Source organism: Patiria miniata, unplaced genomic scaffold (genome assembly GCF_015706575.1).
Source record: "Patiria miniata isolate m_02_andy unplaced genomic scaffold, ASM1570657v1 HiC_scaffold_20, whole genome shotgun sequence".
Classification (NCBI taxonomy): Eukaryota; Metazoa; Echinodermata; class Asteroidea; order Valvatida; family Asterinidae; genus Patiria; species Patiria miniata.
The window spans coordinates 3209084-3222201 of record NW_024037059.1 but is presented as its reverse complement, the minus strand read 5'-3'; the positions used below and the strand labels follow the sequence as shown (position 1 = coordinate 3222201).

Sequence of the window (13118 nt, the reverse complement as noted above, 5' to 3'; positions counted from 1 at the left end):
TTTTTAACGTCCAGCGGTAGTCTGACCAGTGGTGTAATTCTTTGCCGGCGAGTGGGAGGGGGGGGGTTGACCAAAATCCAAAAATTGCCCGGCTGTGGGTGTTCGAAGGGGGTGGACACTACATGTACAATTTCAACAAGAACATGGGGCATATGCATTAGCTACATAAACGATCCATGATGCATGATGGCGAATGCGCGATCGCGAAAAATGCTCGTCGTACATTTTATGCAAGCTAACACGTTTAAAATACATTTTCGTTCTCCGTTTTTCAGTGCTGTCTAAAACAATTAGGCTGTAGGAAAGTTTGAAAATAACCTTAAAATTGGCATTTGTGGTTTCTCACCACACAAATCTGGGGTGGGTATGATCCAGTGCCCCCGGTCAAAAAGTGGGAGGTATATTTCCTCTACCCCCACCCCATCCCCCACCCCATCACCCCATCCCATCACCCCACCCCACTCACCCCACCCCACCCCCGGTATTTACGTCCTTGAGTTTGCCTTGTTAAACACTCGTTCGGCATAGCTTAATAAGTCTTGCAAAGATGAGATTTTGTTCAGAGTCATTCCAAATGATATTAAGGAGCTGCCTGTGAAGTGGACACCAGACTCGTGGTTTTTTTTATTAATTGTCTGAAATAATAATTATAGTGTCGTTTTACACTTTGAATATTAATTAAATGGAGTCAAGTCGAGTGTGAATTGGTGTTTCGTTGTACCGTAGAATTTATTTCCTGTGAATTGAGCCCCGAGACGTTACATGAACTTTGACTTTTATCCAGACATGCCTGTTTTTGATTTTCCAGCAGAGAATGACACCATGAATAATTTCTACTCTAAATGAAGGAAGTAAACCAGTTCAACACTGAAATGGAAACGAAGTACGAAGTTGAACAGAAAGTCAAGATTTATAGTATGAAGCGTTGGAATTCCAGAAAATTTGTCTGATCGAAACCCATCGGTAATTTTCACCAACAACAATGGTGTGTTACGTCCTCGCCTACTTGTACAGGAGACCATATTGAAACCAAAACGAGGCTAGCTGCCCTGGAAAGGCACATGCTTTTAGCATCGCTTCTGTGTATGTTTGCCAAAGCATGTCAGCCTCTTTTTCAAAACTAAATGGCTCATAGGGTCCTGATGCATAATCAAATGGCTCTCCTGATCCAACAGTGATGTCTCATATAGGCCGCCAGAACGCCAGATGGCAAGGCTGCCTCATAACAAAAATACCTCGAGGTGGCTAAATTCAACATCATGGCTCAGCCAACAAATCATTTAATTGTCAAAATGTTGTAATTTTGATTCTCCTGAATTTCATTATACTCAATTAAAGCTATATTGGTTTCAATTATTTCCATAGTCGTGTTCGTCGTCAAAAGCGAAAGGTATTAAAACGTTTCGAGATATTGGTATAATGTTTAAGAAGGAATCTACCTAGATAGTCACTACGAATGTGGTTTTACGGCGCCAATATTTGATGGGGTATAGCTCCACCATCAACAGCTTCCATTTGAACGGGTTCCACGCCTCCTTAGGGTATAACGCCTTCATTAGCCGGTGTGGTTGACTCGTCTGAGCGATCACCGGGTCTGGGGCGTCTCCCAGGCCTACGACCGGGGCGCCTGCAGGGCTTGCGACGTGGTGTCTCACCCGTGGGAGATGGGCTGCGGAGGGGGTCGGGGGAGGGGGAAGGTCCCATGCCTCCGTCATCGTCTTCGCAGTCTTCATCCTCGTCGTCGGGTCTAGGGCGTCCACCGGGGCGTCCACCGGGGCGTCCACCGGGGCGTCCGCCGGGTCTACCGCCAGGCCTGCCACCGGGCCTTCTGCCTGCGTCTCCTTCGCCGGGCTCATCTCCTCCTTCGCCGGCACCGGGCCGGTCGACGGGTCTACGGCCGGCGGGCCTGCTGCGTCCGCGGGAGGGAGCAGCCAGTGCTAGCCCCACTAGCAGGACGGTGAGCAGACACACCAGACTCAAACGCATGGCTGCAGTTGTTGCCACTGTAGGGAAAGGAAATCAAGACATAAGTCCATATTCTGAGCTAACTTCTGTCCTTTTTTAAGCTCTGGCAGGAGCTTCTAGGCCTCACATGTCACTTGGTGCTCGGTCGGTCTCACGGTCTGACTGTATGTCTGTCTGTTCCCGAAAATTATCAAAAAAGTATTTTACAAAAAGAAATGACCAAATTCCATGTCTTCATCAGTATAAATGCACTCTTGACGAAATTTATCGAAAAACGGGCTTTGTCATGATCGATGTGCATGTGCGTCTTTTTTGCATATGTCTGTCCCCTGAAAATTGACCAAAACTGAGCCCCCTAAGATTTTTTAAAAATAAAACTACCAAATTTTAATTTAACGAAAAAATCAAACAAATGAAATGAAATACCTATAACTGTTTGTAACAATTCGTTGTTTATAACACTTTTGAACATGGAGGCAAGACAATGTGCAGTAATGCTCACGCGGTATATAGCACACTATCGTTATGGGAAAGTTAGGGGCTTATTTTTGTCAATTTTTAGCACGTGATTTTCGCGTGGGACGGCGGCCCGGGTTGCGCTTGTACACACCATCTTGCAAGTCTTCCATGCAAGGCGGCCAGATCTTGCTTTTCAATCGGAGAATCAACGTTAAGGTATTGGTCAACTTTTGTAGCAGACATATCAGTAGGCCTGTCCCGGATATCTGGAGAAAACTTTACGGTGAAGTTAATGTATTTCAATCAGAGGAAATGCCGGACCGGGCAAGAAGATCTCATATACTTACAGTGCGACGAAAAAAAATGGTGGAAATTTGCGTGTCCAAGGGACCCTGGTAGCGATCCAATCTACAAGCGTCCGAACTCAAGGCGAAGCTGTGTGAGACTGACAAGATTCGCTTGTCCAAGCAGAGTCCGTTTGGAATACGAAATCCTTGAGACTTTACAATATGACGTGATGCGACTTTTTGTCAGAGCAGTTGCGTCACTTTCTTCCCATTCGTGCGCCCCGGTACCTGGTACGAATCAAGAATCGATTTCAAAACTGAGTTTAACATAAAAATAGCCTTCGATGGAGCGTGGATGATCCATACAAATAGGTAAACATGTGCTCGTATGTACATGTATATCTAACTTTTAAAAAAGTTTATAAAGTAGCCTCTTCGAACGTTCGTTATAAAGGAGAAAATTCCAAATGCAAAAAAATATGTATCTTTCGTAAAAAAAAAAAAATTGCCAACAAAAAACGTATCTTGAAAACTAGCCGTAGAAATCAATTTGTATAGTAACCCTGGACTGTACTGGTTTAAATGTGGTCCTTGCAAGTATTGTCGAGGTTTTAAACTTAAATAGGCTTCTCATAGGCTTTTTAAAATCCCTGTTGATAGAAGTCCCGTGAGGTCGATGAATGTACAGTGTTTAGGATGTGGGGAACCCCACAGAATGCCTGGGCCCTTGAAGAGACGGTTCGTTTTGAAAGTGAGAGAACCAAAGCAGACTTTTGGATTCGCAAGTAATAACAATGATACCGGAGTCTCATTTTATCATATGTATCTTCCAACAATTAGGTATTAAAGGCGCTGGTAATTATGTCTATTTTTAAAGACAGGTAGATGAAGTTTGTGAGTAATATTAGAGGCCCATTGGTGCAGCGCATATTGCAGCCACTGCCATAAACACCGGGGCAAACCCCTTCTCTCAGCGAGAAGTGTTACTGGGTTATTTAACGTGCATTACACAACATACGGGACCTACGGCTTTACGTCCCGTCCGACGGACGGAGCAATAATGGTAAAGTGCCTTGCTCAAGAGCACAAGGACCATGTTCCCACGGTCAGGATTTAAACCCATGCATGTACCACGGCACACGAGTCGAACACCGTAAACATTGGGACCACAGCACCCCATAATATATATAGCTCAGCAACCCGCATGGCCACAACAGGAAAGAGACTTTGTTTAGCTACTAAAACCTTGCTGATGTTCAAGTTCGGCAGTTCCGTGCAAGTGAATCTTAATTGTTGAGATGGGAGGTTAAAAAAAACCGCACATGCCGCCACCGTGTAGGGGTTCGAACCCGACACACACGACAGATAAGAAGTCGAGGCCGGTACCACGTCACCAGCCAAACTCGAGCCACCGCCTTGCCCCTTGTCACATGACTCTCTCCAGTGTCTTGAGTTGTTGCATCAATGAGTCAGCAGTAAGCTCAAGAGTAAACAACTTCACAGAGTAAAGCCGGCTTAAACTAGATGTACTTTGACAAGCAAAATAGAAAGTTGAAGGGAGATGACTAAGGTAGAAATTAGTGATTAGACCATTCTGTGCAATTACACAAACAGTCTATAAGATAGCCGCTTGCTATACTTCGGCTTAATTGCAATCGGGAAATGTGCTTTAAATACTCAGCAATCAATTGTGACAATTAGAGATGAATCGTAAAATGAGCACTACGTGTGTCATTATTATGTCTGCCATTGAACCAGTGTTGGGTTGTTCGTTTGTTTGTTGGGTTGTTTTTCTCTGCTTGTTTGCCACTGTTCCATTTTCTTCAGAATGGGATATGGAATTCCTGCCAACAACTCTTGCATTTCCCTGTCATCCATAACTATAGTTTACCCAGGGCAAGACTCTCATTTTCCAAGGGATTAATATTCTTCTTCCAGGTAACGCCAGGGACGTCTGGCCGTACCTGTCACGAAGTTGCCCCGTGATCCTGCCAACAAAGCAAGGGTTACGCAATAGTCAACATCGACACAAACATCCATCCTTCGTGCTTGATTAGGCACCCTATAATACATCCCTGTGCCATCTTGCACCAGCCACTTCCGTACGGACAAACAAACTCCAGTTTCTTAGGCTTTTCTGATCATTTGAGAAGCATGGCGCACCAATGATTTGTCTTTAGAGAGGACTTAAACCAGTGTTTTTTATCGGCCGTAGTAAATCCCAAGGCTCGTCTTGTAGAAAATGCCTCCATACTTTTAGTTTGCTTTTTTTTTGCATTTACAGTCGTACAGGTACAAATTATTTTTCCATTTAGTTTATTTGAACTTATATGAATTATGTAGTTCATTTACTTCTCATGTTCACTAACTATCCCGTAGGCCTATATCCGGTTGACCTCAATGTGTTTCCGTATGCAGTTATTAGAAAGCATGGAAATATAAAAACAAAAAGAACGAGAGGGAAGCTGGACCTCATTCGACACTTGGTGGCGTTGTTCGTGATAATATGAACTGCAAAAATCCGCATTGATACTTCCTCTTCAGCAGTTTCTGTTGTACACTCTAAGCTTAATTCAAATCTCAATATTGGCTTCGAATTAGTTTTTTTCATTTTCTTTTTTCCCTTTTTGGATCGGGGAGGCTGATTAGCCTTTCGCGAGCCCCCCCCCCCCCCCCCCAGCCCCCACCCCATCCCCGGATGTTGAACTGTTGGAGACTTCAAGTGTGGTCTGTGGGAGGGGTGTTAAAACACGCAGACAAACCAAGAGCCTCTTCAGCACACAAACAAGCACACCCACTCTTGTTTTGCTATACTCTCGAGGCCAATGCTTTGTGTGTCCCTTTGTCCCTGTAATATAACACTATCCCATAGACACACAAACTTACTTCAGAGGTATTTTCAACGAAAGACCCAACTCCCGAGTGCTGAAAGTATCCGTTGTTCTCATGTTGTGTCAGTTGTGTCATGCTAAATCTGAGACTCGCTCAACTAATAAACAGAGTATGTGTGCCTCCGATTATTTTGAAATATGCATGACGGAATTCAGTCTGTATGAGCGAAGATTGTCCTTGCTATTTTTTTCTGTCATGTTGTTTCCCTCGATATTTATAAAAGAAATTGTGTTTTTGTTTCTAGGAGACAGCGATTTGTGAACTAACACATCCATGGCTAACTTTTATTTAAAATAAGAACAATAAAAACAATAATGAATTCGTCTTTTACAAAGACAAAAGCAACAACAAAAAAGTAACAGCTCAGAAGACATTCATTCTACAAAATTATCTTTATTGTTTCCGTCCAAAACTATCATGTTAATCAAAAGTTTCGGTGAATTACAGTGCTGCTTCACATTTTTATGATAATGTTAATTAAGAAAAAATGGACCTTTGATATATAGCTTGTTATTATTTTTATCTTTGGAGGAGAGAACAATGCTGATTATCCTCAGGGATTATTATATAAACTATCTGATTGTCATCAGAAAACTACGAAGGTATACTGCAAGAAGTCCCGTAGTTAGCGACGGAGGACCCTGAATTTATGTGGTCTGCTGGCCGCCTTCATAGGACCATGGAGTCCCTGCCAACTTAACGCCTGGCTGGTGGGTTCCCTTCGCCTTCGTCACCTCCATCGGTCGGGGGACGGTCGCCTCCGTCACCGCCATCGGGTCTTGGGTTGTCGCCTTCGTCACCGCCATCGGGTCTTGGGTTGTCGCCTTCGTCACCTCCATCGGGTCTGGGGTTGTCGCCTCCGTCACCTCCATCGGGTCTTGGCTCATCGCCTTCGTCACCGCCATCGGGTCTGGGACGGTCGCCTTCGTCCCCATCACCAGGTCTTGGGCGGTCGCCTTCATCATCGCCCCAGCCGTCATCGGGTTTAGGCTTGCCGCTGGAAATGCAGGCCAGGGACACCTCCACGAGGAGAAAGGTGGCCAGCAATGCGAGTGTCAGGCGCATCTTCATGTTGTCACTGCCGGAAAAAAAAGAGGAGGATACATTAAGTAAGATTAATGGGAGTTCTGAGGCCCATCGACTTAACTATGGAGTCCAAGTTACAGAGGACACTTTAAATAGGCCTATACGGGGACCCGGGTTTCTTTTAAGATAGAAACCTCATTTTGCCTTCCATAAACTCTAAGTGGGGGCGTCAATTTTTCCCTACAAATCTTTAAGCGCTTCCGCCAATTTTATTCACTCAGTGGGATAAATCTGTGTCGACTACTGGGGGGATGACGCCCCAAAAATTCAGAAACTTTCCCATATGTTGCAAAGACGAGAGGCGGGGGGGGGGGCTGGTCATCGTTTGGGAAGCTGTTCATAAGCCCTCAAAATCCAGAAACCATGCGTCGCAAATACGAGAGGGGTTGGCCTGGACATCATTTGGAGCGCTGTTCGGATACTGCTCAGAACTGTTTTTTATGTGTGTGTGATCCATCCACTCAATTGCAGAAAAGAGCAACTTCGTCTCATATTTACTACTCTTAATTTTAGTTTTAATTTTATGAGAGGCTGCAAGATTGTTTTTCTTTCTGTTCAGCACAAAATTCTCGGGGGGGATCCAATCCCTCCTTTTCTTCCCCCCCCCCCCCCCACCCCCCGGCCAAACTTAGTGTGGTTTACGCCCTTGGATTCACTCGATTGAAATCTTCAGTATTTAATCATGCAATTTGTGATCCGAATGCTTTCTAATCTTAAATTTATCGTACTGCTAATATCCTTCCGATTTCTAAATGTGACTTTTGTTGAAGAGTCGAGACAACATGCCATGGCCCACGCTGGTGTCTGCAGAGGATTCACATGATGCTCAGAGTAACGTGTTTTATTTTGCGCACTGTTGGGCTAATCAAGGCGCATCACATTCAGATATCTTAGACTACAGAAAAGGCCCGCTCGATGATTAACATACTCCATCATCATTTAATTTATATCCTCTGCCATTCCCTGATAACCTTAAATGCGTCATCTCAACTCCATGCTTTTAGTTTACGAAGCTTTAAATTTCCACATTAGTCCCCTTTTCAGGAAACTGATATTCGGTAACCGGAAAAAAAGAAATGTGCTTATGTAGCTTTAGAATTTCCCAGTAGAATATAATGCAAGTAAATATTTATATTATCAAAACAGTGGTAACAATATGCCCAACAAATGGACACATAAATTATTGCAATTCATGGCTTTGGCAATATTAGTTTCTTGATTTGTTGATTATAGTGGGCCTACTTCCTTGCGAAAAAGAATTCATGGAACAAGTCGTTCGCGTTTCGAGGAAAAGGTAACGTGTTCGGGTTATTTTTTCAGGAGTTGATCCGTCCGTTAAGGTTCAATATTTATAGATTGAAACAAAATGAATGTTCTTTTTCAGAAAGATCTTATTTCTATGAATTCTCTTTCATGGAGGCTACAGGCCTATTGACAAGTATAAAGTTGTAAGATTTTAGCGTCTAATTCGTTCACACTGAAACCGGTTTATATAACGGAATTACAATTGCATTTGGGTGAACTTTTCAAAGAGCAAATTTCAAGTTACAAGTACGATTGTAAAAACTTACGGTATGTCGAAGAACGATGCAGAGGAAAGTGAAAGTTGTCGGTGCGTCTGCGTGTTTTGGGCCGTAGTTGCTGGGACCCTGCCTTATAAACCCCGGCCCCAAACTTCGCCAGTAGCTCTACTGTCAATAAAAGTTATGTAACTGTTCTTATAATTAGTTTAAACTCAGTCAGTCTACATCCTTTCATAAATATTCTCTCCCGAGCAATATTCATATTCAAGAGGCTTTTTGCGATGTCATATTTACCTAAGGGATAAGGATTCTTTTATAGGGCGTGGTACGTGAGCACTGCTTGTTTGAGCAGGGGAACGAACTTTTAAGATGTAGTTGGTGTGGAAACGAAAGAAAACTTTTCCTTTTTTTTCATAAAAAAAGCAAAAGATAAATTGTGTAGGCCTATGGTATTTACAGTGGAGTTACTAGGGTAAACTTCTGGGTGCACAGTACACAAATTAAGTGACATTTTAACAGTTAATAGTCAATCATATGTACTCTATCCCTATACATTACATCCCTTATATATGATTTGTTTTCGTTTTGCTGAATGAACACTTACCTTTTTGTGATACGTGGACAGAACTTTAAAACGGTGGTTGTGTTCAAAAGCCCGTAACTTAAAAAGTACGTGAATGATTTGAATGACTCTTGTACTAAACGAAAGCTTATGAATTGGGCTTTCATATGCTAGATTTTGAAAGTGCTACATTTAGAACTTCACTAAAACAATGGCCCCGACATTTGGGTTCCGCTATTTTTTTTACTCATCCTGTATATGGTCCTTGGAAACGCAATTGTCTTCAGCTCCTCATCACGTTTTTTTGTGTGTTTTGTGCTTGTAACGATTAGCTATTTCCTTGGCTAATTCACAGAAGAGGCTAGACAATTACACAGCCTGTATTAGGTGGTACCTCTGTTTGCTTAAACTAGCATACGTCAATGCAACGTCAATGCAGTCAATGCCCCCCCCCCCCCCGGTTAAATCTCCGCCTCTGGTTATCCTTATCTGTACAGTCTTGTCTCACAAAGTATATGTACAACAAACGCACACTTGGATTCAATTCTAGTCTCTCTAATCCATCAAGTTGAACGCAAATCCCGGCTATTTGTAGGAGAAATCCCCCTCCCCGATATTATTGTCCCAGAAAGCTTAAAAAGATAGAAGCCCCAGAAGATTTACCGCTAATGCAACTAGTCAATACTTCAATAGCGCCCCTTGTTTATATAAGAGGCCGAAAAAAACAGTGACAGCATCGCCCGGCCTACGATATGCAATAGTTCAGCAAAACAGATATATTTTTTTCCCGGGGGTGAGGTTTTCCGCCGAAACTCAATGTCCCCCAGTGGCGTAAATCCATGCCGGCGAGTGAGGGGGATGACTAAAATCCTAAACTTGCCAGATCGTGGAAATTCAAAAAGTGGCTGGGGTAGGCTGGACACAACATGGCCTAGGGGACACGAATGTGCATCTTATGCAAACTGGCGCGCGTACAATTAATCGCGACGGTGCATTTCAAGCTTTTGGGCTCTTATAGTTCGCTTATTTAATATTGGGCTGCTTGAAAGTTAGAAAATAAACCTTAAAACCGGCATTTTGTTTGTTTCTCACCACACATTCTGCCGGGAGATCCAATGGCCCATCCTCCCCTGGTCAAAGGGGGGATATATCCTCCCCACCCATCCCCTCCACTCGGGATTTACGCCCTTATTGTCCCCCGCACTTCGAGGAGAATTATTTCACTGTCCCCATCACATGTAGCGCTTGCATCTATACAGTAGAACGCCACTATAATGACCATGATGGGGTTTATAAAAAAGGTTCATTATTACAGTGGTTGTTCTCTATAGTGCTTGTGCATTATAACAGATTCAATATTTTGGGAGCCAAAATTGATGTTCGTTGTAGCCAAATTAATGTTCGTTATAGCAATACTCGTTATAGCGACGTTTCACTGTATATCCGCACAATTTTCTCTGGTACATGGTATGTATAAGAACTGTCACTTCCACGTACCGGATATTACATATTTTGGTAGACGTGCGTAGGCCTATACGCGTTTAGACCGACATAAAAAAAATTACATAAATCCTGCGCCGTTGAATAGCCTGTCAATTTAGTCGCTAATTTTGAGTTGGACATGATGTTGCCTTTTTCGGAAATCAACAAATCAGATGTCAAGATTTGAAATGAGCCTGCGGGGAACTCAAATATCTGCTTAGGCGCGCATACGAGGACGGAAACAGGACTGGGGACATGCCCGAAGATTAAACTAAAATGTATGACTCGGTATTAAAGTAATGCAGAGACGATGAATGATGTTCGCAGTGTTGTGTTGTTACATCTATGATCCAAGCGTCCTGCTGAGCCAAAAACACAGAACTTAAATCGAATGTGCCATTGCTTGGCCGAAACTATAAAGATATTATGATGTTATCTGGATAAGAATGGCAGGCTTTAAAAAAAAATGGACTAAACACGAAACAGTACTGTATACAATTGGGCGTTTTGATTATTCTTTTTTTTGGGTTGAACTCCGAGAAATTTACATGACAACTGAAGATGTAATTAGCCTGCCCCATCCCCGTAGGCCAGGAAGCTGTATTCATGAGTAGCTAGCTCAAATCTAATTGGTCGCCTCGAATGTTCAACGCTATAAATTATCTCTTGTGCTGATTTCATCTGTAGTGAAGTTACCGCGCAACGACACGTAGTCTCCAACACGCCCATGACTAAATCCTGGACCACTCACCGCCCGGTTGTTAGCGTTCTCGTTTAATGTCAGCGAAGCCAGGCCATGCATAACTCTCTATGCAAGAAGGCTGTCTTTTGCAAAACGAGATTTCTCACAAAAACGTTCGGCGAACATTCATCAGGATGGAGATCGAAAATGCGACATCGACGGCTACGGCGGTTGAAGACGTCGTATTCTCGACTTACGGCGAGCGTCAACTTATTGCAGCATTTTACGGCGTGGTGGCCGTAGTGGGTACGGTGGGCAACTGCCTGGTTCTCCTGGCGGTGCTGCTGTCTCGCAAGCTCCGCACTGTGCCCAATGTTTTTGTGGTCAACCTCAGTATAGCGGACCTGATCTCGAGTCTGTCCGTGCCCTGGCAGGCGGTGGCTGTGTTGAGCGTGGACAAGTGGCCTCTGCCGGACTGGGTGTGTACCATGGGTGCTTTGGGCGTCCTCATACCCATCGGCTGCAGCTTGGACACGCTGGCCCTGATCGCCGTCAATCGTGTGGTGCTCATCACACGCACCAAAGCCACCTACCAGAGACTCTACCGGCGGCGCTGGATCGCAGTCATGGTCATCGCCGCCTGGGCGTTACCCCTGACCATCGCCAGCCTCCCGCTGGTGTCTCACATCGTCGAGTTCGGCTTCGATTCGGTCTTCGGCACGTGTGGTTGGGACAGCTGGAACCCCAACTCTCCGATCTACGCGCTGATATTGGCAGTCGCTAGCTACCCTGTCCAGCTCTGCACCATCATCGCATGCTACCTGGCGATTCTGGTCCATCTCTGCAAGCACCACAAGGCGCTGACCATGAGAGTCCATGATGAACAGGCATCGGTTCAAGACACCACCAGCGTCTTCACCGTTGGCAGTGCGGCAGCCCCAGTGCCTCTGGCTCCGAGGCCGGCCCAGCGGAATCACCGAAGGCGTCAGATTGCCGTTACCAAAAACCTCTTCTTCGTTGTCTGTGCTTTCTTCCTCTGCACCACGCCCTACGCCATCTGCATCATGCTGCAAGGCACTCAAAAACTTCTGCCGTATGTGACTGTTCTGCTTTTTGCAAATTCTTGCCTGAATCCTTTCATTTACGCTACAAAACATCCAGACTTTAAGAAAGCATTTGGCTGCATGCTCCGCTTCAGATTCCGCTCAATACCATGAACACGAACGTAAACTTGATACGATGAGGCCTAAATTGTTGGTCGTTTGAGGCTGCAGAAACTTTATATCGGCCGAGATATCATTCTGAAAGAAGAACATCATATGGCATGCCCAACAATCTTGTGAAAGTATTCCGAGGTGTATCTGATAGGGCAGACACCTAGATATGCCTTGTATTTTAAATCGCACATAGGCCTAATCAGTCAACAATTTAATTTCAGAAGAATTGTTGATGATGTTTGTACAGTGGTATACAAGCTCAGACTGTCACTCTTTGCACTTAAATTGAACTGTAAAAATGCACTAGCGTCATCGTAATTGGCTAATAAGTGGGATGATTGCATTTTTAGCGCAATTTCAATGGCATTAAATATCCACTGTGTACTCATTCGTTTTCCTTGTTGAACTGTTTATCATGGATGAAACCCCGTTAATTCAATTAATAAAAAAAATATTCCATAATCTATAATTATTGAAATCCAATTAAGCTGCGTTTAGTAAGATGCCTTCTCTCTAAGGCATTTTCAAAAGCACGGTTTCTGATAATGTCAGTTCTGAATGGGCATTCATTTACGGATGGCGGAATTTGAATCATCAGATCCCAAATGGTCCCGGATGACAAAACATTCAGTCACAGTTTTAATTATTGCCAAGTAAATAACCAAAATAACAACAACATCATGCTCTGGTGGACGAATGTCATCCGCAGGCTTGTGGTCTTGAATAATAATCTACCAGCTTCTTATAAATTATAAAATTATAATACGAGTTTTATTTTTGGGTTCGTTGGTTCAGGCACAACACTAAAAATACGCAGTTGTCTGCATTTAGATGAACAAAATACCAGCACAGCTTTTGGAACAGAATAAAATTTCGAATCAAATTTTCTCCCCTTTTCCGTCCCATTGTTCCGAGTACAGACTCCAATTTTAATAATTTCATGTTTCCCTTCACTAGATGTTG

The 13118-nt window shown here is 43.7% G+C and overlaps 3 protein-coding genes across 5 annotated transcripts; 1 reads left to right on the top strand and 2 right to left on the bottom strand.

The window, feature by feature from the left end:
- Positions 1–704: 704 nt before the first annotated feature.
- On the bottom strand, positions 705–2970 carry LOC119727722 (translation initiation factor IF-2-like). Its single transcript, XM_038199751.1, has 2 exons — positions 2772–2970; positions 705–2003 (listed from the first exon to the last, which is right to left on the bottom strand). Exon 2 carries the CDS (start codon positions 1984–1986, stop codon positions 1537–1539), a length of 450 nt encoding a protein of 149 aa, XP_038055679.1. The 5' UTR covers positions 1987–2003; positions 2772–2970; the 3' UTR covers positions 705–1536.
- Positions 2971–5976: 3006 nt separating this feature from the next.
- On the bottom strand, positions 5977–8374 carry LOC119729334 (basic salivary proline-rich protein 3-like). Of its 3 annotated transcripts, none has more exons than XM_038201958.1 (3): positions 8261–8366; positions 6371–6681; positions 5977–6337 (listed from the first exon to the last, which is right to left on the bottom strand). In XM_038201958.1, exons 2-3 carry the CDS (start codon positions 6672–6674, stop codon positions 6300–6302), a joined length of 342 nt encoding a protein of 113 aa, XP_038057886.1. In that variant the 5' UTR covers positions 6675–6681; positions 8261–8366; the 3' UTR covers positions 5977–6299. The 3 variants fall into 3 exon arrangements, with proteins under 3 accessions (XP_038057886.1, XP_038057887.1, XP_038057885.1); XM_038201959.1 differs by having other exon boundaries at positions 6404–6681; XM_038201957.1 differs by having other exon boundaries at positions 5977–6681; positions 8261–8374.
- Positions 8375–10971: 2597 nt separating this feature from the next.
- LOC119727341 (neuropeptides B/W receptor type 2-like) lies at positions 10972–12790 on the top strand. The gene has a single exon (XM_038199195.1). The coding sequence runs from the start codon at positions 11067–11069 to the stop codon at positions 12153–12155; it is 1089 nt and encodes a 362-aa protein (XP_038055123.1). The 5' UTR covers positions 10972–11066; the 3' UTR covers positions 12156–12790.
- Positions 12791–13118: the final 328 nt, after the last annotated feature.